At 42.1% G+C, this 24,497-nt stretch overlaps 1 protein-coding gene across 1 annotated transcript in view; it reads right to left on the bottom strand.

The window, feature by feature from the left end:
• Positions 1-24,497, bottom strand: part of mfr (ferlin family C2 domain-containing myoferlin misfire) — a 340,374-nt gene that overhangs the window by 85,673 nt on the left and 230,204 nt on the right. The window contains exons 6-17 of the mRNA XM_075873366.1: positions 15,352-15,470; positions 12,582-12,732; positions 10,218-10,275; positions 8,165-8,296; positions 7,347-7,409; positions 6,832-6,916; positions 6,626-6,741; positions 5,175-5,215; positions 3,094-3,280; positions 2,097-2,271; positions 1,091-1,305; positions 415-523 (exon numbers count right to left, since the gene is read on the bottom strand). Coding sequence (XP_075729481.1) covers positions 415-523; positions 1,091-1,305; positions 2,097-2,271; positions 3,094-3,280; positions 5,175-5,215; positions 6,626-6,741; positions 6,832-6,916; positions 7,347-7,409; positions 8,165-8,296; positions 10,218-10,275; positions 12,582-12,732; positions 15,352-15,470 — 1,451 coding nt within the window. The remainder of the gene's footprint in view (positions 1-414; positions 524-1,090; positions 1,306-2,096; positions 2,272-3,093; positions 3,281-5,174; positions 5,216-6,625; positions 6,742-6,831; positions 6,917-7,346; positions 7,410-8,164; positions 8,297-10,217; positions 10,276-12,581; positions 12,733-15,351; positions 15,471-24,497) is intronic.

A 24,497-nucleotide genomic window follows, 5' to 3' on the forward strand; every position in this document is an offset into this window, starting at 1 on the left:
ACGCAATACCACCTTTGACAGTTCCAAGACCTCCTCGACCCCATCCCCCACTCTTCAAGCTTGTCTTTTGCGTTTTGTTCGAAAGAGACGATAAAGGTCTCACTTATTGCACTTACTTGTTGTCACGTTACATAAGACTGACGTTTACTTTTTGTAAGGTATAGATCGCTGCATCGTGCACTATGCTAGGCATAATGGGCTAGCTCATCAAATGGTACTGGCAAATGCATACGAAATTCATGAGTTGGAACTAGTGTCTTCAACGTTTTCAACACGCATGTGTAGAACTCGATGTATGTATTGAATTCAGCGGCAACACGTCTATGCCTCAGTTACGCACATATAATAACTTTCTTTCGGTGCTCGGGTCACAGAGCGAGATATGTGAGCCTTCTTGTATGTTATTAAACTCACCTATGCTCAGCTCGAAGTAGATGGGCTTCTCGCCGAACTTTCGGTCAATCATGGATGCTTCCAGGATGGCACCGAACAGGAGAAAATTTTCATTCTTGGCGTAGGAGGCCTGGCAGTGATGTAAAAAAGAAAATTATCCTGGTTTTTCACGTAAAGATATCGATATTCCCCACCTGCACACAGCAACTTCCAACAAAAAAAAATTACGCGAAGTGGGCATATTGAATGCACATTTCCGCGTGGCTGAATTTCAAGAACTTATGTACATTATTACACAAGTTAGTGGTAGAGCATGAAAATATGGAAGCACCTTGATGCTACGTGTCCACGAGCATATTTAACAGTAAATCGTAAATGTTCCGTATAGTTCACGTAGCTTCAGATGGAAATGTGCATGAAAAATTATTACTCGCACAAACTATCCGCAAAGTTTAAAATCTCCAACTTGGCTCGTTATCTCTGGCTTCTTTCAATGGCTGATAAGTTGGTCCTGTAACCCACCACAGCATTCCTATCACCTTTTCCAGTGTATACGGCAGTATGTCAGTTTCTTTTTATTAGTTGGCCTGCTTTTCTTTTTCTCCTATTCTTTCTTTGAGAGATTAACGCAATTCAACGAGCTTTGCTGAAAATGGTAAGAGAAAATTCAAACAATTAGGGTACCCAGTAAATTCACCTCGTTCACTGGTGGCGTGGGTTCCAGGTCGACGCTAGATTGTGTCATGTCGAGCGCGTCGAAAATCTCGGTGCGCATGGCGATGAGTAGTCGTCCGCGGTACATGACTCCTTCGCCGAGACCGTCGTTCAACGGTGCGTGCTCTTCGAAGAGAGATTTCTCGCGCGTTGATCCGTACAGGTAGATAAAAGAAGGTCCAAACGTTGGAAGAAAGCCTGCGTCAGAAGTAAGAAAAGATAAAGGAAGAGCTTCTTTAGTGTGGGTGCTGTCTTCTGTTTGGTGAGCAGATCTATAAAAAGAAACAATCAGCATATTTATTCATCAATTAATTAATTTATTTATTTTGTTCCTATTTATTTGAGTACTGAATAAAACCAATCAAAAAATTTAAAGGTGTAAAGGTGGAAGCTAATTCTTTGAAACACAAGGTGTAAACATAACAAAGGCACTACAATCTGTGTCAGGACCCTTAGTTATGTTTATGCTTATGTGGAGCTACTGAAATTTTAGTTATTTTATTTATTGGTTGATTCATTCAGTTATTAATTTGTTGATGAATACATGTGTTCACTGGCTGACTCAGTGACTCAGCCAACAAACATTTACTCGATGACTGCTAGGAAATGTGAGTGATTGCTTCAAGGTGTCAGTGAGTGCATTCCGAATTGGGTGACCTGTAAATCAAGCATTCAATGGCTGATGATGCGAGGTGTAGCGATGTGGATATCTTACTCAAAAGCAGCTATCCTAGTCAAAACATCTTTGGTGATTGAGCAGGGGTATAAACATTGTGCATAGCGGTCACTTTGTTAAATAAACAATTACATAAACGCACATCATATCTTTATTGCTCATAATTTCTGTGTAAATGCCTTGATTATTATCAAGCTTTACGTTCGAAGGCAGCGAAGACCTGGATAGGTAGGGACACAATAACAAATAGGACAAATTGTTCTATTTGTTCGAAGACCTTAATTCACTCAAAAACAATATTGTCTTACTGTACCTTTATCCCCTTCATTGGCAATTTTGGACATTTCGAGGAAGTGCGTGGCTACCACGGTGTCGTTATCCCTCAGTTGGATTTTGATTCGCTGGCAAAGCGGTGGGAACATCTCCGTGAACACCAGCTGCTCGTTCCACACGGGTGAACAACAGGACTTCTTCACAGCAGTTCGCCCCTGTAAAGCGTGCTCTGTTTTAAGCAAGATCTTTTAGAGGGGAAGCACACTTCCAAAACTCCATGCATCTTTATTGTTGTTAGCTTCTGTAAAAGGTGCTCTGTCTCAAATGGAGGCTATCAAAGATGAAGTTTTCGTTTAAATTTTTATTATATAACTTTACTGTTGTTTTAACCTCTGAAGGTTGAAATTTTTCATGCAGAGGTTTTCGGAGGTGAATCACCTTTAGAAAACGTTTATCCTTCACCATTTTTTTTGCATTTTGGTAAAATGTGCTTTTTTTAAGTAACATCTTTTAAAGGTGAAGCCAACTTGCAAAGCATCATAACTTTGTTCATTACGTTTATTAAGTGCTTTTAAACACGCAGGTTGCGGGATCGAATTCCGGCTTTGGCGGCTGCATTTTCGAAAGAAGCGAAAATATTATGTTAAAGCGTTCGTGTTAAAAGCTCGTTGAAAGTGAACTCTAATGAAACTTAACTCTAGTGCTAAAGCCAGCACGTCGCGTATTGATAGATCCAGTAGCGTACGCACCTCTGTCTATTCATTACCGCGCCAATTTAGGCGCCGTGAATGAAATGCGCAATTAATTTGAACGTTTTCAAAACGTGCACATCACCACAGATAGCAGCCCACTGGCACATCAACGCACCGCACGCAATTACACGTGATCCATTAGAATATTTCATTTTTTTTTCAAGCAGGCATGTGCGATGACGTGCAGTATAGGTAATCATCATCAGCACGTCCGTGCACTCGTTCCTTTCTCGTCTTGTAAATTACGTAGCATGCCGAGGCATTCGCACTCGCTCGCCCACTTACGGTGAGTCCTGCGAACGAGACCTGAACGTAGGGGTCGATCAGCTCTCGAGTCTCGCCAGAGAAAGCCCTCTTGACGTTGGCGACCAGGCCAGAGTTGACCCGGGGAAGGCCGTCGGCGCGGTAAACACGCACGATGAACCGGGCGTGCTGGCGTTCGGCGGGGACGCCGTCCGGTAGGAGTAGGTTTCTGCTCGCGTTCACAGAATTTCGCAGGTTGGAGGATTGAATTTTGCAGCAGAGAAACATGACAGTGAACAACGACATAACAATCGAACGCACTCCATAGAACACACATTAACATTCCGCATAGCATACGCTGACCTAAAGAAGCAAGGAAAAAAGGACAGAATGAAGTATAAGAAACGGTAAACAAAACGAAAAATGAAGAGGGAGGAAAGGAGCAATTAAAAGAAGAAGGAAATGGGAAAGAAGAGGGAAAGAAATAAGGGTGACAAGGACACAAAAACAGAAGATAGAAAACAAAGCAACAGTTGAAGGAGAGAAAAAGAAGAATATAAGAAAAGAAGGAAAAAAGAAAGAAAGAAAGATGGGTAGCAAAATGCAAAGAAGGAAGACAAACGCGAGAAGTGTTTTTTCTGTTCATTTCATTCGGAAGACAAACGCGGGAGGTGTTTTTTTTCTGTTCATTTCATTCGACCCTGTATTCTTTGTTATGCACAACATCATCTGCGACAATCTATCCAGAGGCCAGCAACCTGGTCATGTAGACCACTACGGCAAACGAGCACAACGAGAGTAATTCACTTGCTTTGAGAATAATTAGCCATCACAGACTTAGCTCGATGAAAGGCAAGTTGGGGAAACCAGCACACGCCCCAAACACGCGGGCACAGACGCGAAAGCGGGATGGGGCGCCGACAAGTTCTACTGTAATTTATGCGACCCCATTCAGACACGACTAGGAGAGCACAAAATTGGATCAGGTAAAAGTCGGAGGTAACGAAGCTGCACAGTCAGGACGACAAACCGAATAACACAACGGTGCAACCACCATGTTAAGGGAGTCCCATTTTCAGTGGAAACCAGGGCCCATGAATTCATTAAGAAAGATTGAGCGATTTTTTTCTCTTCGCGTCAATGAATGGCCTTTCTGTTGCAACCACGTTCACAATAAAGGAGCTGCACTTTTAAAATTCATTTGTTGTTCTGCTTCAACTTTAGGCGAATCAGCGCTGCATTGTTTCTTGACTATCATTTTTATTTCCAGTTTTATTTTCCTGTGTTTCTTGTTTTATTTCACAGCGATTGTGATGCATATTTGCGTTGCTCACTACTGTCTTTACAGTATGCCTCTGTTTTTCGAAGGTAATAGTAAAAGAGACAAAATCTGTAGAAATTTTGTAGCTGTTTTATTGTTTTTCACGCTAGCGTACTCAGTAAATTTCTTGATACGATAGCGACATAAGGCTAGTTCTTGGGTTAAACGGATGTTTTCTTTGACATTTATTATATGCACAAAAAGGTATTCAAGGAAGTGTTTCTGTTTCATAAGCACCTAAAAATTGTGTAGAGCTCAATAAAACTTTTACGTGATGATTTTGTTCATTTCAAGGCTTTCCCTGAAATTGAGATCAAATATTATATGCTTATTCTAAGTGCCCTCTCGCAGCTATAAACAATTTTTAAGCATAAATGTGTATATATAAATAAGAATTTCTTTTTGTGGTACTGATTGCCAAAAGCATCAGTTCTCATTTTTAAATAAAGGTGACCAATACGACTGTTCTTTATATAGAAAGTATCAGCTTGATAACAATCAGTAGCAGTATAGTTATGTGCAAGTGTGATGGGTTTTGGTGTTTTTTTTTCTGTAATGACAGCCGCAACAGCAATTTGACACAGCACCTGCTGTATATTTAGTGATGCAACTTATCGTCTTTTAGAGGTAATTACTCGAAAGCAATCATTTTTGCACCCTCGAAAACCCATCAGGTCTGAACAATGAATTGTAACATTTTCTGTGGCTATTTATTTGTTTCTAATGAACTATATCTATACGTAGACTACAAACATTTCATTTCATAAATAGTGACTGATAAGATTATAATTTCAAAACTTACCCTTCGATGTCATCATCGTCTGTTTCCTTCTTGGGTGCCGGCTAAGGACGAATAAAACGATAGCTTGTGAAAATTGTGTCAGTATTTATTATTACGTTCTTAGGCGACTAACTAATGTGCCAATATCAATACCAATTGCACTGTTAAGATTATTCTCGAAGCGAAACTACATTTCACCAACGCCTGCACGTTATTTTATGGCAATGAGCGACTTTAAATGTCACTGGCAACGTCATTTACATTTGACCCATTGAAACCATTAAGTTATTGGCGTTCACAAAGTCTTCTGCTACTCAGAGGAAGATGTATTTCTTTCAGAGAAATATGTATAGATTTCAAAAAATGAAGTGACATGAAGGCGAGGACCTCTATGATTTAAATCACGTGAACATGCGCTGCACTTATTGATGTATGTACGTTAAAAATTCGTGTATTGAAGCCGCAACATAAGTTTACGAGTTCAATGATGAAACAATTGTAAGTAACATTATTTAATACGAATTCGACAATTGTCCACCACGTACTGCAACTAAAACGAAAAATGATAATTTTATTGTACTGTTTTATTATAGTTATATTATTTTAGTTCATTATACCTAACCTAAGCATCAAGATATGCGAGTATAAAAAAAAGCGCGCACAGAAACACAGCACCGCATAATCTAACAAAAATAAAGGTGCGGAAACAGTGCATCTAGTGAGAGTTATGCGCTTATAATATAATCCTTAACACTCCTAGTAAGTCAAGCTTATGGCTGCTACACCGGTAAGTTCAGCACTGTTGACATGAACAATTTCGTGTAGCTGCAGGAAACGTTATGAATTCCTTGTTATCTTAAAAGAAACTTCAGAATTACAGTTGTATAAACAAAAAAAAACAAGTGGTTCTCCTTTCATCGTCTTCTACTATGAATTTCTACGTGATCTGTAGTCACGGAAGCACAGCATAGACACACAAAGTATCCCCCTCCCCTCCTTCGCAACCAGCCCCCTTGAATGAAACGACCGGAAACCACTACTTGCAAATACATGCAGCTTTTACTTAGGCCGTGCCCTCAAAATTAAGGGTTTCTTGCCACACCTAAGAAAGCATGGGATAATATTTCATTAAATATAAACCTTATCACAATGTTTAGATGAGCGTCAGTGGAATCAGTCCTGCCAGAGTTTAAAAAAATATATTTATCGAATTTGCTGTTCCTTACCTGTTATGCCGTTTTTTTTTTGCGTTTCTTTTTCTTCTCATTTTTGTGCAAGTATTTGTTTATTTGCTAGTACTTCCTAATTTAAAAAAAACACATTTTATTACTGTGAGAATGCTTGTATTATTTAGCTACACGGGAGCAATCTACACGGGAGCTACACTGGAGACATGACTTGACAATATGTGTCGTTGCGCACAGATATCTACTATATCTACTAAATATTGACGTAATAGAAGACACGCTAACTTTTATTGTGTCCCCTTTGCCGACAACAGATATGTCGCACTTGATGTAGCCTTTCGGACCGGCTGTCATATCATCAGGGTCCGTGAGGACGGCCCACTTGTGATAGAACTGGTGCTCTGAAAAAAAAAAGACTCATTTAGTCGTTTGCCCGCTAATACTGGCCCATATAATTCGCATATAGTTTCGGAAGTCGTAAGCTTTCTCACCCGGCTGGTTAAAGACTGTACCAACGTCCAGCTTGAAGGTGCCGATAACTTTTCCCGAACGTATGATGTTCCGGTTGTGCAAAGCCTGCAGAAAAAGCACTGGGTAAAACGCCTTATTGAGGAAAGAAAACGAAACAAAACGAAACATGATTATGAAAGAAAGCAGCAAGTCTTTTTGAAAGAATGCCTAACTCTTTCTGTCGATTCTAACTAAAACACTCGCGTAGCTGCTAAAGGACCCATACTCAATAAACCTGTTCGTTTAAGCACGTGCAACGTTATTTTATCCTCTTCTTCGGTCTTTGGAAGCAAATTGTTCCGGGTATTAGGAGACGTAAATAAAGATATTTCAACGCGTTTCTTTAACACACATCTAAAACTGCAGTAAGTAACACCTTCTGTTTACTCATACGCTGCGTCGAAATAGCTTGCAGAGGACAAGACGATGGTGTTAGCTTCTAACCGCAACTTACATTTAACCGGAGCCAAAAATGCAAATGGTGAAACAAACTCACCGTTAGCGTTACAATCTTGTCGAACAACATTGATGGGGCCATGTGAAAATCGAAAACAAAGTACTGGAAAAGAAATTGAATGAAAATTAGCAAATTACCTCTGTACCGCTCTAAAAAAATCAGATGCTTGAAGCAAAAGTGTTGAATAAAGCTAAAAATTCCTAAAAAATAGTAGCCCTCAAGTGATTCACAATAAATTATTTTTGAAGTGCGATGCCTCAAATTTTAGCACTATATTTTGTGTGATATGTTTTAAAGTAAAAAAAGAAACAATACGTATTTCATATTTAAAAGCAAAGTTTGCCTGGTGGTAAGCCTGTGGCATGCAGCCTTAAAAAAAGAAAATAATTGAAATCGTGCACATGGTGCATGACAGGCATTCGAATTAGACATAACACTTCACAACTTTCAACAAAACAGCAGTCACCAATTGAAGCCTGAATTTTTAAGGAATCTTAACACGTGTTCAACGCTCATAGACTACCTGTACTGAGTGCATCAACGTTCGTGTCTACAAAAAAGAAATCAACTTCGAACTAGGAACACTTTAGCGTTGGGAAATACTTTGTTTAGTATGCCACAAAACAGTTCGCGTTCTTCAGTTAGTGTACCCAGTTAATTCAGTTTGCACGTAACAATGTCGATAAAGCCATTACCTCATGGAGGCGGAAATGTTGTAGGCCCGTGTGCTCAGATTTGGGTGCACGTTAAAGAACCCCAGGTGGTCGAAATTTCCGGAGCCCTCCACTACAGCGTCTCTCATAATCATATGGTGGTTTTGGGACATTAAACCCCACAAATCAAATCAAAGTCATTACCTCGTTGTAGTAAGGACAGTTTGTGGATTCCTTGACTGAAGTGTACTTCTTCTGGTCGCCAACTTGCACACAAACAACTGGATCCATGTTGAGGCCTGCGAGATGCCTTCCTTCGATGATTGTGACGCAAACCTGGATGCGAAGTAAAAGCGACGCACAAATAAAGTCTGTAATGGTTATTTCGTTGTTGCTTCACACCTAATGCTGAGAGAAGGCGAAATCTCCACCAAAAACTTAGAAGACGTTTCAGCTTCACCTTCAATAGTAGAACTCGATAGCGTAATCAGCCACAGAGCGCCTTGCCTTCAAGCGTGCTGCTAGGAAAGTGATGTCTGTGTGATGTCTAACGTTGGCAGTTTCGAACTATCCTATAGAATGCCTACTACATGCGAATTAGTGAAGTGCCCGCTACGGCATAACTTTTTCTTTTGCAGAGTAACGGAGTACGCACTACACGTCCGTAAGGTGCCACACGCACTACAGAAGCTGTACACTTTGTAACGGTCACCAGCTTTACACCACCCCGACTTTGCGCAGCGCGCATGTTTAGGCACAACGTTTTATCGTACAATACAGCCACGCAATTTCGCACGTGTTATGAAGATTCAGGCCTCTATATAAAATTCCTATAGTGTTCTCGTTTCGCAAAGCACTTTTAAGCATTGGCATAGCTCCGTATTGGAACACCTGCTTGATATGCAAAAGGCTTATATTTTATTGTCCCTCCCCAATTTTTTTTAACCCCGCTGCGGTGGTCTAGTTGCTCAGGTACTCAGCTGCTGACCCGCAGGTCGCGGGCTCAGATCCCGGCTGTGGCGGCTGCATTTTCGAAGGAGGCGAAAATGTATAGGACCATGTGCTCAGTTTCGGGTTCGCGTTAAAGAACCCCAGGTGGTCAGAGTTTTCTGAGCCCTCCACTACGGCGTCTCTCATAATCACATGGTGGTTTTGGGACGTCAAACCCCACATATGAATGAATGAATTATGCAATTTCTTTTTGATATTCATTCACCTTTATGTTGAATCGACGATCACAGAGAACGCCAGTTTGGCAATTATTATTAACGATGATGACGCCGACACTGGATTTTCCGCGAAGCGAGCTATTTAACGCAATTTCGTTACAAAAAGTGGAAAACAAAAGCGACCTACAAGTGCTGGATTTATGACAAGCAATCTGTGCGACACTTTCGTTGCTTTGCTGGAAAAGTGTATGAGTTTGGTGCGCGTTATGCGGGACAAGTGGATTTGGTTTTCTGAGCTCCTGTATGATACTTTTTATTATACTGGCTGTTGGCATTATGTTATAGATCTGGGCCAGTGTTCGCAACAATGCCTCAGAAAAAAAATTGCACAGACATATGTCAACTAATCTCGATACGATGCATATCATTAGCGAAGCCGGCTGATCAATGGGAAAATGCGCATACGAAAGAATTGTTTTGGTAATTTGGTTTCTAGTCATACTCTTGGCGCTTTATTTTGCACAATACTTCTTTTGTTTCTTATAAGTTAGTGTGATTAGTTTGTTATTTGTTTGAAGTTCTTGGTGACAAGAAGTTGTTGATGCCACCTAAATGTCCCAACTTATTTCGTAATGTCAATCAAAGAAGGTATCACGATGGATCTTGTCTGTGTTACAGCGTTCCATGGCCTACAAAACCCGTTAAAAAACCTCAGCTCGTCAAAATTTCCGGAGACCTACACTACGGCGTCTCTCATATTCATACGGTGGTTTCGGGACGTTAAACCCCACATATCAATCATCAAATCAATTCATGTTTTACAAAACTAGAACGCTGCGCAACGCTCGTTATGAACTTCTAACGTTACCTTTCTGGTGCTGTGGATTGTAACAAGAGTTCTAGCCTAAAACCCTTCTTATGGAGGGGCCATCTTTATCTCTTGTGATGATAGAGGACAGCCAAATTCCTAAACTCTTTTCACCTGAGCGAAAGATCCCGGGATCATTATGTACACAGCATTATCATAGCATAAACAATCGTTGACGAAACATGAAAAATAGTTAGAGCACAATAAACTAACACCACACCTGGAAGTCCTGTGCTTTCAGCGCCGACGTTGCTGTGATGTCTTGCCTCAACTTGGGCCTGCGAATGACATATATTAGTTTGTTCCACGAGTTAGAAGCAACGCGATGGCACCGAGTGGAATTTCCGGCATTGTAAAATGAGCAACCTTAATCAGGTATTGTCCGAGACGGCGAAGACGGCAGTGCATAATTTGGGTCCACGAATGAAAGGGCGAGACGGGACGAAGCGCCGACTTCCAAGCGCCGTCTCATCCGCATTTCCGAGGGCCACAACCTTGCGTTTCCGTCTTCCCCATTTATCAATGCCAACATGCAAACAAGACGTGCGTCTGGTTGACCTCCCTGTCTTTCATTTCTTCCCTTCCTCCTCCTCCTCCTCCAACATGCCCACGCATTCGTCTTTTCATGCGATATCTGTGCGAGATACAAAATTATCAATACAATTCGATTGGCAACTAAGACGTCTGAACTAGCGCCTTGTTCGTTAATAAATTGGTGTTGTACTTTATCACATAGGTTTTGATAAAGCATGGAGATCATCAATACAGAAACACGTGAGGTTTGGTTTGGAAAATGTATTAGTGCAGCTTGCTCGCAGTTGCGCATGGCTGGGCACCTAGATGGTCCAGGCTTGGCTTGGCCTTCGCCTTATATCTTTCCCACCTGTTGCTATAGTGCAATATATTATACGTCACTATACTTGATCTGTTGTCCTCGTTTGCATCAGTTTACATCTATTTGTATCTTCATCTCTCTAACTCTTCTTTACCGTTCTTGCTGTTTCTTCTTCTCTCTTTGTTGGCTTTTTATTTCTCACTCTATATTTCTCGCTTCCTTTGTCTCCTTTTCTCTCTCTTTGTTTGTTTGTCTCTCTTTCATAATCTTTTTTATTTCTATTTGTCTTTCTGTTTTCTTTCTCTGCTATGCTTCACTCTCTCCTTTTTTCTCCCCTCCTCGCTTTCAGCTCTTCTTTCCATCCCCTTGCTGTACTTTGCTGTATAAGGCTATGTTATGCTCTGCTAGCGTCCTTAGATAGTCGATCATGGTTACGATGCACACTTTAAGGATCGTTTGTACGCTATGCGAGCTCGTATATTTACTCGCAAAAAAAAAAACTCATATCTTTTTCACGGGGAAGTTTGTTGTACTTCTCTCTCTCTCTTTATATGTACTTCTTCCCTCATCTGTCAATGCTACTGCGTCTTACGCCGGGCAACTTTATGCATGTGTTCCTGAAGGAAAGCAGAAAAAGGCAAATTTAAGGTTGGATCGAGATAGCGTGTGCCAGTTCATGACGATGATACTTATCTCTTCACGACACATAGCAAACCTTGACCATAACATCTCCGCCGTAAAAATTATTTGTAAAAGTTTGTAGGCATGAGCCCCATTACACAGAATACTAGCAGAATAACTTATTATTGCCCGTGGCTCCAAAGTAGTCAAACTGCTTCGTTAGTGCAGTGTGGTACATTAAACAAAACGTCAAAGCTATTCAGTGTTCAGAAAGACCTGAAGAAGTAGTGTTTAACTGGTCTCACTGACTTTTTCACTAGAATTCCACAGCGATTTATTGATACAGAACACCAACAACAGCAACCACAACAAACAATTTTGGCAATATATCTTTCAATAGCGTCCCACAGTAGTAGTCTTGAGTAGGCCATGCACTGATAGCGATAACATTAAATCACAAGGTCTGGCATAGACAATGAATCTAGCCAAGTATTCCGGGCCTGTAATGATGGACATTATATTATATAACTACAAGTACACCTTATGACCACAACATTAGCCCTGTCCACTGTTACATATCATCCTGCTTTCGTAGACTGACATTAGTCTTTCAAAATAATTAACTAAGTTACTTTATTATTTGCACCATTGCATAAAATATTGACACAATCAGGCCTGCCATAGCCACATAAGGCTCAGCGAAAGCTAGTAGAGCGGCCTTTAAGAGCCCTATCTAAACACTCATTGCGCAACTGCTGCAAGCACACTTGCTTGATACCCACAATGGCATTAATAATAAAAATTTTAGGGTAGTATCCCGGCATTTGCTTTGCTATTTCTCGTTATTTTTCTGAGAAGCGTGGTATCCGCTAAACACTTGCATGGAATTTAAACAGCTACAAAATTGATACCACTGAATAATGTTTTCATCTGCAAAGACGACATTATTGTATAAAGGTTTACTAAACATCGCAACAAAGTTACTCGGACAAAAATATTGTACGAAAAGAAAAGCGATCGTCAAAAATAATATGGTTCACGGTATCTGCCAAAGGTATGAAAAAAACGAAACTCGTCATAAAGGAACATCACACGAGTGAGCCAGCTAATCTTCGCTTTCGTTCTCACCTGGTGATGACCACGGGAGTGGTGATGGAGTAAGGCGCTGTGTCCATGGCGAAAGGTTCGTCGGTGAATATGGCACTCTCAGCAGCATCACCGCCAGAAAGCAGGTAGAGTGTTTGGTCGCTCAGCCGCCTCTGTAGGGACTGTGTCGATCCTGTGAAAGAAAATAAATAAATAAATTTCTTATGTAAGTATTAGCCAACAAACCTATTAATGCATCGCTACGTTGATCCCACAGCGAATGGATCAATGAATTAATGAATATATATATATATATATATATATATATATATATATATATATATATATATATATATATATATATATATATATATATATATATATATATATATATATATATATATATATATATATATATATTCGCCATACAACCAAACAGTCAATAAATCAATCATTCAGTCCACCAAAACAGCGAACTAATCAATAAACCAGTTACTTAATCAGTCAATCATGCGTAGTGAACAAAACCAACAAACCCCGATTTCGCATAGAGCAATAGCTGTAAACTGTGAACATATATGTTAAGTAGTATCCAGATGCGAACGTCACATCCTCTATAAATCAGACTGAATTCAGGATTGCAAGTTAATTACGTTTAATTACTTCGCTCTATGAATCTGTCGCAACAGCTAAATCAAAAGCTTTCAGTGGTGAAATCGGGTCCCCTTGTAACAGTGATTCTATCACTAACATTATTTTATGGAAAACTGGCTTAAACTATATTTGCTTGCCGTTCCTTCCCATATGCCAAAATGTTATTGGCAAGGTGTCAGCTTGAACGGGTGTTGTCAATAACAGTGGGTTCCTAATAAATACTATGGCTCCTATTTAGTTTTGTACCCAATAGTGTAGATATCGTAGTATGCTTACTTCGCGTGACAGCATTAACAGTAGTTTGTAACATTATGGCAGAGACTGTAATGAGTCTTGGATAATTAGAAGTCTAAGCGTCTGTCGTGGACAAGGTGTGCCATGACTGTACCGGCAGTTATGAAGCGTCCACTTGATCGATTCCTTTTAGCTAATGGCTTTTCTTAGGCCGGTAATGGCCGCCGAGGTTTTCGATATGACTGCCACCTCAGTAAAGAGCAAGCTCTAAGATAGCTTACAGCTTTCGTCCCTTCCACTTCTAATATCAACCACTAGCACGAACTGTGTAATTAGGCTAATTGGGCACTTGAGGTATATGTCACACTGCGTAACACGTCGTAATGATTCCTTCGAGAATACTCCCCTATAGAGTCTTCCTAACGACCAGGAATGTCCGGCTTCGATTACCGTAATATTCTACCCAGACGTATTCCTAATGCAGCTTAGTCACTGCATATGCTAAGGCAGCATATAAAGTAACCCTAAGGTAGCCCGCTCTGGTTTTCTATATTCCGCACTTTGTGGCACGTAGACATACCGATCCAAGTAATTCAAATACGGACAATTTATGGCTAATTGAAACGCGTTATTTCGTTATTTTTTCCACAAGTACACGTTACCTCAGCAAGCACAAATTCACGATTTGGAGTGCACACTTCATTTCAGGGCATAATTAGTTTGTAAGCACGTAATTAGCGCTATTGAACACCAAGCATTTATAGGCATTACGTACTCAGCTGCTCACCTGAAAGTCGCGGATTCCCTTCGACTCTCCTCCGTTGGCGAAAACATCACTCTACACTCCCCACCCTCGGCTACGAGTTGCATAGACTAAAAATCCTAGGATTACACACGCAAAAATACGGGAGTATGATCCTCGCCGCCGTTCAATCGGTTGAGACTCGAATGCATTGTAAAAGCTTGTAGGGTTCGGTGTCTGCAGAAAGAAAGTCATTTCTTCATCCACCTTTAAGACGAGAGCAATAAAAAGTCCGTTTCGCAGACATTCCGGTGTCGGTGTCGCCGTCATTGATTGTGAGCGAAAAAAATCATAATATTTTGCGTGACTGGAAAATCGATAACGATGGAATAAATATAATCAATAAAAATTTGTGGGTCAGAGCGGTAATGGGACCCCGGTCGTTTGCGTGCCAAGCGGATGTTCTACCTCCGCACCCCCATGCACGCGTCTGCTTGTGAATACAGTGAAAATAACTTGTTCTGCTTGCTCGACTATGGTGTGCCCCTTCATAATCAAATTGTGCTTTTTGAACGTTAAACCCCTACAATTATTATTGTTGTATGATAAACTGATCCGAGTTGCCTTGATTGAACCAGTGTCACCTATCAACCAACCAACTCAGTTGAATGCTGTTATGAGGCGTAAGCCCGTTTGGCTAATGTAAAGATATATAGTCACGTCATCAATCGTCCAGATTGGTGATACGACTTAGCAAGGGATCGGAAATCGAAAAATGCCCAACGCGAGACGAAGTGGCTTCACTTGGTACTAAGTTATTTTTCAGAACCGTAGCGTTAGACGAGACGCAGTTCTGTGTCTCGTCTTGATCTGTCAATCTCTGTGTGCATCTTTGCTCTACTCTTCTGAATTGTTCAGTACTAACCAGCTCATCAGTCTGGTATTTTTATCTTCTTTAAGTGATTTTAGATTCAAATTTGCTGTATTTGCAGCACGCACGACGTGACATCAGATTTCGTGATGTGAACAAATGCGATAGAAATGACACATGTGGATTAAAAACGGACACGGGATAAAGGGGCCTTTCACATCATGAATCAAGACCGACTCACCCAACTTATTGTTGAGGTGACAGGTTCACATTGTAGGCACCAGCCATCGCTCGTAATACTGTATACTCACCGTAGTGGATGGTCTCTTCGGCGTCCCTCAGCTTCACCCTTTCCTCAGCATCGCTTGAGGGACGCTGCTTCGAGATCCTTAGTGCCACGGCCAAGGTTTTCATGGCCGCAGGTAGTGATCTGTGGATGGAAGTAGCAAAAACAAAATAACCAATTTCTTTGCAAAAAATTGCCGTGTGTTCGAGACAATAGTTTTTCTTCACAGGAACCGACAACGAAAGCCAACATTCGCAAACTTTCTAGCGAGCATTTTCACTAACATCTAACGGTCGTCAGCTTTGTCCAATATTAGCATACTGACTGATATCAGAAATTGACAATATTGCAAACGACAGTCGATAAATGCCTTGAAAACTGCACAGGTAGGCTTCAAAATTTGCGAACGCGTCATTTCTTTATTAAACACACTTTGATAAAAGCTAACCAGATATACTACTATAAGCTCTTTCAACATATAAAAACGAACAAACTCTACACGGCTAAATCAGTCGAATCTAAATGTCGGTATTCTCTACACAATGAAACTAGGGTAATACCGAAGTTCAGAACAGCTTATGCAGGCAACATGTAGGCTACCAGGTTTCGCAATTATTGAATGGTTTAAGTCCCCTTTATTTCCTACTCTGTGAAGAAAATCTATGAAACTGTATATTAAAGAGCATCAATTGGAATATGCATGGTGTGTAATATTTTCGTGTCATGCACCTATGCTTTTTTGCAATTGAATAAGGCATTTCACTCTCGTTTCCTATGTTATTTTTTTTACTGAAGTCAGGAAATTTTATACCGCAGATTCTTAATAATCTGTATTTCGCTATTGTTTGATGCCCATATTTTTTTGTATTCCGGGCCACTTATTCAAATTAGTTTGATTTAGGCTACATGTTACTTTTTTTTCTCATCTATTATTCATCATGTGGTCTGTATACTGCTAATATGACATTTGAACTTATATGACTTTGTGTGATTAGCTTTGTATCGCCATTTGTACCACTGTTGCTGAGTGCCAACAGAAGCGGGGCCCTTTGTCAGGCCTTTGTAGCCTTTTGCTCTTGCTCCTTGTCTCTGTAATAGAAGCAAAATAAACTTCGGACCTCATATAGCTAAAGTACGAACTAGAAACAGTATAAAACTGCGCTGCACTTTTTTCATTATTCCAACGCTCCCCGTACCTAGGTACAATGTCTTTGAAACACAACCTGTCGCATCCAACCCTAGAACCGCGTCGAAAAATTGCTCACCTTTGCCTGCTTCTATTGCCTCATTATGACTCACACGCAAGACATTCTAATTATTCCATCTGTAAGATCATCTGTGAGACTGGATCACAAATATTTCATTGCACGCATAATTGGTCGTGCAACAGCGATAAATATCCCCTTCTTCTCAAACACAATAATTTTGTGAAACATGCTGCCTAGCACCCTCGCTTCCAGCTCAGATACAGAAAAATATTTGCGATGAACTAACCCGCCATTCGCTATGTCGATTTGCGCCTCGGATAGCATGTCGTTATCATGTCCCTGTTGACTGATGGTGCGTTTGTCTGTTTTTTTTTTGTTTAGGTTGTTACCAGCTGTTTTTATAGTAATGTTTTGTGATAGGTTGAAGCCCTACTTCCACCATATGCAGTGCCTTTGGGCGTTGAAAATGGAATAAATTATTAATAAAATGCTTAGGCAGGCCACATAAAAGATAGCCAAGAGCTTGGGGACTGTTTTAACTATGTCGACACGTCTTCAAGTACGAAACTGCTCGCACACTTACTGGCATAAAAGCTTTGAACGTCGACGAACGTCGGCGAATGTCGACGTTCTTTTAAACACCGACGGGCATGAATCCTGTGGTTCCCGTCGGCGTAGCGTGGTAGGTAAGGTGAGGCATTGCTAAGCTTTTATTAAGGCATGTTCTCTCAGCGAGGGTGGCCGCATTTATATGGCGAAGAAACGCAAGGACATTTCTGTGTTTGACTTAAAGTACACGTTAAGCAACGCCAGTTGGCCACACTTAATCCTGCAGCCTTCCCTCCCCACCCCGGTGACGCCATGCTTAGTAATCGTATCACAGTGCCATGCATTCAGCAGAGCAATACTCTTGGCAGCAGACAGCTCGCCACTTCAATCCTCAAGAGCGTGGCCTCGGTGATTGACTCCGGCTGCACGTTGCTGAAAGTAATGGTGGAGGCCACGATGGGAAAACAAGGATGCGCCAGGCGTTACTGAGCAACCTGTTGACAACCATATAAGCAATGGGTCTTGTGTGTTTTTAAGGCATAAAGCATGTTTGTTTATTACTCACAAGTCACATTATGGGTCGTGAAATTATTTAACTATTGCTTAACGTGAGCATGTGTAATGCAAAAAGACTCAGCAGCTGCTATAGCCTTGCACCTCATAAATGAAGCGGTATACAAATGGTGCAGCTGGCAATTTCGGCTGGTGTCCGTGTGGCCCACGAAAGTTCTGCAGCCGGCCGGGCTAACATACATACATCATATAGTATGCGAACAGCGTTACACTCAACCATTTTGGCAAGCACGCGTAACACCGTTATAAACACCACTGGGCCACTTTCGTACACAAAATTCTACCCTAAAATTTGAACCTGTTATATTAAGTAACCTAAAATAGCGGTTGCATCGCTGGTCGCTGTTGATGTTTTTTTTTTTTTTTTGCTAGTGTATGCAGACGCGGACAGTTGACGTTGCCTGCACATTTTCTAACGTTGGGGTCACCGCCACCACCTCGATTTGTTTGCTTTTCGTTCATTTGGATTAGTTGCTAGGGTTAAATAAACGATGCAACAGAGCACGTGAATCCATTAGTGAGATTACACCAAGCGCCCGCTAAAGAATACAGCTCTACGGAAATGGAAAACTGGGGCCTATGCAAAACGACCGAGTGGCGTTGAGTGGCCACGGTAATCAATTCTGGGGATCCGTCAGGTGGCCTGCGCAGAGGCGAGACATAAAGATACGAAGATATGTAGGGTGGGTTTTGTAAAAGAGGTGAGAAGAGAGAGAAATTCACGGAGATGGCTGGTTGCCTTGTTTTCGTGGATCTTCGTTCCGCAGTGCGGGCTGCACTACGTGACATATCTATTTTCACCGTTTACTTCCAGTATATATATAGAACGTGGCTGAAACGTACCCTTAGAGAATGCGAAAGCAGTGGACTCAATATCTTGGTACTCAATTGTAAAACTCTTTGTGGACGACGAGAACCGGAGTTAACACTGCCACGGAGTAAAACGTTCCTTTAGCTCGCTGCCTCAGTAGGCAACGATGTTTTAGTTCGAGCTTATAGATAAATGAAAGAGTCAACGAAAGAAATCTGGAGGAGACCTTAAGCCCTAGCTCGACTGTTTGGTGGTAGAACTGGCAAATCAGCGTTCACGCGGCCTCGAGTAGTTCTTGGGTTAAGCTTATGCACAGCATGCTGCAGGAGCGGATCCCAGAGGCCATTATGAAAAGCGCACGTGGTTGAGATGTGCTTATGGCAGCAACAATACCGGCTGCTCGTAAGAAAATCACCTGCTCTTTCAATGAAATCATTCGAATTTCGTTAATTATTCTTACCAAAGTTGGTCCTTACATTGAGTAAAGCTAAGCTTCAATATCGTACGTGTATAATACGAACCTAGACTTGCACGGTGCAGTTTTGAGCCACACAGCGTCGACTCTTGCCCAGGATAGGGACAACACTGTAAATTAGCATACAAGCATTTGACTTGACGCAGAGGAATAATCACTCAGTCACATCGCAGTTGATCCCCGTACAGAGCGGATTGGCAGACAACGAGCTTGCTCAAGCTGAAAATACCAACGCGCCCATTGACGTCAAAATAGCGGACTCACGTAGCGTCGTCAAGTCTTTGTTGAGACATGTCATGCGAGAGTGCCCAGTGTCTTCGTGGTTTCATACAGAACATCGATACAGGCGTCTGCGGAAGACGGATCGTGAAATGATTTTTTCGCCTTCCGTCTCGAGTGAAGCGAAGCAATGTCAGTTTGCAGCAATCGTCTCGGCGTTGCATTCACTCACCGCAGCGCACATCTCATCCATCGGCTGGATAGCCGCCACATCGTGTATATTTTGCGATCGTCCCCTTCGTTTCGCAACAAAACACGCTCGCTTCTACTAGTAGTGTAGCCAGGGCGTAGCGTACCGAGCCCGGACAACTCCCCCCCCCCCCCCCCCCGCAATCATTTTCCGCCATGGCATACAGACACAGAGGTGTCTCTCCCCTCCTAAAAAAATTCTGTCAACGCCCCTTATTTCAACACTGGGAGGTATCAGTGTGGCAACGCTACGCGAAAATTGTATTCGGTTCGCAATGCGCGATCGCACGAAATCAGCCACTGAGACTAGGGCGTTATAGATTCGTTAGTAGCACATAACAGGGCAGACTAACAAAAACATTATGTTGCGTAGTAAGTGAGCTATACGTTCTTTAGGAAGCACGAAAATGGTGACCAGACTATTACTAAACCACTATGTTACGTGCTTACTGTGTATTCGCTTAACTTTTCCTCCCTCCCTAATCCCACCTCATCACTTTTTCCTTTCCCCTTTTTCCCCTTAGAGTGTGACAAGCCAGAGCGCTAATGCTTACGTTGATCTCCCTGCCTTCTGAGAAAGTCATAGTTTTCAAAATGACCTCAGCTGGTGGGCCACAGACAATTGAATAATTCATTACAAGGATCGGGACACTCAAGACGGTGCAAGCGGGAAGGGGGGGGGGCGGAAGAAGTTTGATTGGAATCTTACCCAACTTCGCCCTCTGCAATATAAAACGCATTTCGCAAATGCCATTATCCCATATGTGGGTTAATTCTGAAGGGGACATTAGACGTACAGCTTTCAAAAACATATCGATACCGAATACCACGATTACTAAATTTGGTCCTGATTTTTCAAATATAGTTTTGTTTCGTCGTAATGTTTTAGTTGAGTGACCTCATAGGGTGTCTCAGAAAAAAAAACTGCTTCAGACCAGTTCCATTTCTGTAGCTTACGTGAACAAAGTGGTATTGATTGCAATAGGCTACAATATCATGCGACTACTGTTAAGCGGAGTCGCAAAGCTTTATTCCGTGTGAAGGCTCAGACCACCCATCTCACTCCTGCGAGAAATTCTCTCTCTTTCACGAACCACGCAGGGCGATGCATTTTGAAGAAGCTTTTTTGCGACAAAAGTTTTTTTTAATTTTCTAGAAACTCTGTGTAATTACTGGACCGAATGTACCTCGAAGAAAACAACGTCACAAGCTTTCTGTACCCTTAATTTTTCTTTCTTATCATCTGGAGCATCGAAATGTCCTTACACCTGTTTGACTACATGACGACGTTTTTTTCTGGGTTTCTGTCACGCTTCCAACCCACGCAGTACAATCGATGAACATCATTGCAAGCCTGACACGCAAGGAGATCTTCTATTATTCATGCGAAATTATATAGAATCAATGCAGATTGCGTTTGTATTTTGTTGTTCTCTGCCTCGTTTCCTCGCTCGTTTTCTCCTCGGCTATGAGAGCCTCAAACAAGCGCAGCATAGTGCGGCCATCTTGGGAAACGCCAATCTGCCTGCCATGTTTGTAGCTCGATTAACAAATCAGTAGCTCTGTACGTATTTCGCACAACTACGTAGAGCACTGCCTTTGAGCACACGTTCACGCCAATCAGAGGACTTCCTCAGTGTTCTCATGATGATATAAATAAATATATAGAAAAAAAACGCCGAAAAAACTGGAAAATTGGAAAATAAAGAAAAAGAAGAAAGAGAGAACTGAAGAGAAACAAAGAAGGCTGCTGAGCTCTTTAGTTTCTTTGGGTTTGGCGCCACTGCTCGACGCAATCTTAATTTTGAAGTGGCAGGAACGTAGAAAACAAGAAAAAAATGCACCAAATTCACGTATCTATTACGCGAAGCATGCAGAGAGAAATTGACCGCGTTGTAATTTTTGTATTGAGCGACACTTTATGAAATGAAGCTGAATATATGCCCAAAAGTTGCATGCGCAGACGTATGTTGAACAGTCACGGATGTTTGTATAACTAGTTGTTTTCCCTCTCGCAATGATGGCTGGCTGTGGACGGAAGTGAAGAATGGAAGAAGTTGGGTGAGGCGACATACGAGGTACAGATGGAGGAGTCGATTACAGGGACATGAGCACAAGCAACACCTGCAGCAATAAGCGGATATGAAGCTCCAGCGCTCACGAGGACAGCCCTGGACGCTGCTGCATAAATTAACTCAAACGGATGGCACCTAGCTGCAATTGGCGCTAACACGACGCGCCGGCTGTATCGTAGGAGTACATATGAAATGTATATAAGATTGTATAGCCAGCACTGCAACCATAATTGATGTTTTATGAACATCAGGGTCTATTTGAAGAGTAGTTTCGAGGCCTGGCGTGACTCTGTGGTAGAATGCTTGATTTCTACGTGGAATGCTCGGATTCGATTCCTGCTGGATCCTGTCATTTATTCTTTGCATTCGTCGGGGCAACGCTGCTGATGTCGAGTTTCTCTTAATGGCCACGCGTTTATTTACTCATGCGTGTTGTGGCCGTTACTGGGTAGATACTAAGTGTCAGTCACCTGTGGCACACACCCGAGCACCAGTGGCACATACCCGCCCACGGGTATGAGCCACTGTCTGGCGGAAAGTGTTTTGACTACGTAAGCGACTGGATTGTGACATTATTCGTGTCTTTGCCAGCGCGTCATTTTCGTCAAACCATCTCTTTCACGCTGATTTTGGTTCAAGCCAAGTTAAAGGGACGAATATACGAAAGCACCCAGATTACGACAGCACGCAGCCGGGACTAAGTCCCGGCTGCGGCGGCTGCATTTTCGATGGAGGCGAAAATACTCTAGGCTTATGTGCTCAGACTTGGGCGCACGTTAAAGAACACCAGGTGGTCGATATTTCCGGAGACATCCACTACTGCGTCTCTTATGAACATATGGTGATTTTGGGACGTTGAACCCCACATATCAATCAAATAAATCAGTATAGGAGTGGGCCTCAGCCATGAATTACCTATTATTCTGCCTTTTCATGCTCTTGCACGCCTGTTCTCATCTATCTCGCACAGCTATCTTACCCGAATAACCAAATTTGTTTCATTTTGCCTGTTTTTAGATGCGTAAGTGGAGATGGCGGAACGGCTAGGCAATGTTAGGTACCGCAAGGCTTGGATTATGTACCGCAAGATTCAGGACCACAAATTGGCACAGCTTGCGTTAAGTGCAAGACTTGGACATAGAACAGATTGTCCATGGCCATCTGACTTGGCAAGACTTTTCACCTCTCGATCGTCTTGTTCCCAGCCTTTATTATACTACATGCTATACAGGGTCAAGCTTTCTACCTTCAACAGGACAGCTGCCTAGGTTGGTTGACACTGCAGTCTAAAAGGATAATTCTATCTTCGTGCGCAGGACATTTCCCACGAGAAGCCACGTAGGACAAAGTGAACACTTGCAACCAGTCTATTTTTCAGAGGACGCGACTGTCAATACAATCAGGTGGGCGTAAAATATACACACAAAGAAAGGGGAACGAATAGCGCATGTGCAAAACTGTTGTTTAATGTTAAGTAATGGCAAGATATAGAGATACGACGACACTTGAAACATATGAAGCGTTGCTTTTTTCTTTTCATTTGCAAGACAGCGATATATTGTGTAAGTGTGCTGTCTATTAACTTGCTTGACAATGAATATCGGTGTCCATTTAGTTGAAACGTAATTTCAAGATGTGAACCATATGCTTCGCGCATGCACCGACCCTTTCGCTTTCTCTGCGTGTCATCGATTGACCTCGTGATACTATGTATTATCGTGCCATCTGAGCAATAAAGTTGTTTTAGGTATGCGCGCTGTCCTATCCGACTTTTCGACTTTTTTTTTGTGAACAATTCTGTGCACAAAGAAAGTTTTTTTTCCTTTTAGAATGCTTCCTTTTTTCTTTTATCTATTTGTCTGTTTATCCCCGTCTCTCCATGTCTATTTGTTTCTTCAACTTGCAACCATTTTCCGTCTTTCTGCCCTTTCTCTGTTTATTTTCATTGTACAAGTGTATATGCAAGCACAAATAAGAACTTTTGCAAGAACGTATATGAAAAGAAATCTAACCACTCTTACATTTCTAAAACACTTTGCAGTGGTGCTCCTGGTACTTGCATATGTAGTGTTTAGTCGTACTCCGTGGAGTTAAGCCCAATGCAAAAAATAATAATAAATAACGAAAGCTACCCATTCACCACAGTACAACATGCAGACATCTCTATTTTCTTGCTCATTTTAATCGCGTAGCCCTCTGAAAACCTTTGGCTGCTAGTTCACACTTACATACGATTTTCGGCAGCTACAGTGAGGTTCATTTCAATTTGTTTTGCCCGCCAACAAAACATCACTCGTGATGAAAAGAGGAAAACAAGAAACGCTGGCGAAAATTAAAAGGTTTGAAAGCTGCAAAGCATTTGCGGTTCTGTGCGGAAGCCTTCGATTTCATAAAAAAAAAAACACTCATCGCAACTAGCTCCTTCATCCTTCCCTTGAAGTTTTGCAAGCCTATCCCACATATTCCGCCACATGTTCTCAGAAGGTCTCTTCCACGATGAAAACGATAACAGTAAATACACTTCTCAGAAGTTCCCTCTCTTTGCCGGCGGCGGCGCGGTTACCTAACTAACGCAGTTACCGTGTCCATCCCAGCGGAATTCCCCCGTCGCCACCTTTTCTTTCAACTACACCGCTGCGGTTCTTGCCTGTTGACTCAATGGACGGGGCTTGGCGAGGGCAAAGGAGTGAGCATGCGCAGAAGAAGACGCCGTGGTGTCGAGGGAAATGGGCGGACGTGCTCGCCTCCGGCGGTTCAGCTCAGGTTCTCGTTTCGCTTTTCCTTGTGATGAACGCTCCCGGTAGAGTTGGTGCCGTTGCGCGCGTGCCTGTAGCTGAGATAGTGGCCGCCAGCCGACGGACCGGGGTCAGCGAGTCGAGAGGGCGGTTTCGCGGGCGTTTCGCGCCGAGTGCTTGCGCAAGGACTAGTCAATGGCGTAGGTCGGTGAACTCGCTCGTGAGTGGACTCACTGGGACTCAGATTGAGCTACGAGTCTAAGCCCGAGCGAGCCCG

Source organism: Rhipicephalus microplus, chromosome 9 (assembly GCF_043290135.1).
Source record: "Rhipicephalus microplus isolate Deutch F79 chromosome 9, USDA_Rmic, whole genome shotgun sequence".
NCBI classification, from domain to species: Eukaryota; Metazoa; Arthropoda; class Arachnida; order Ixodida; family Ixodidae; genus Rhipicephalus; species Rhipicephalus microplus.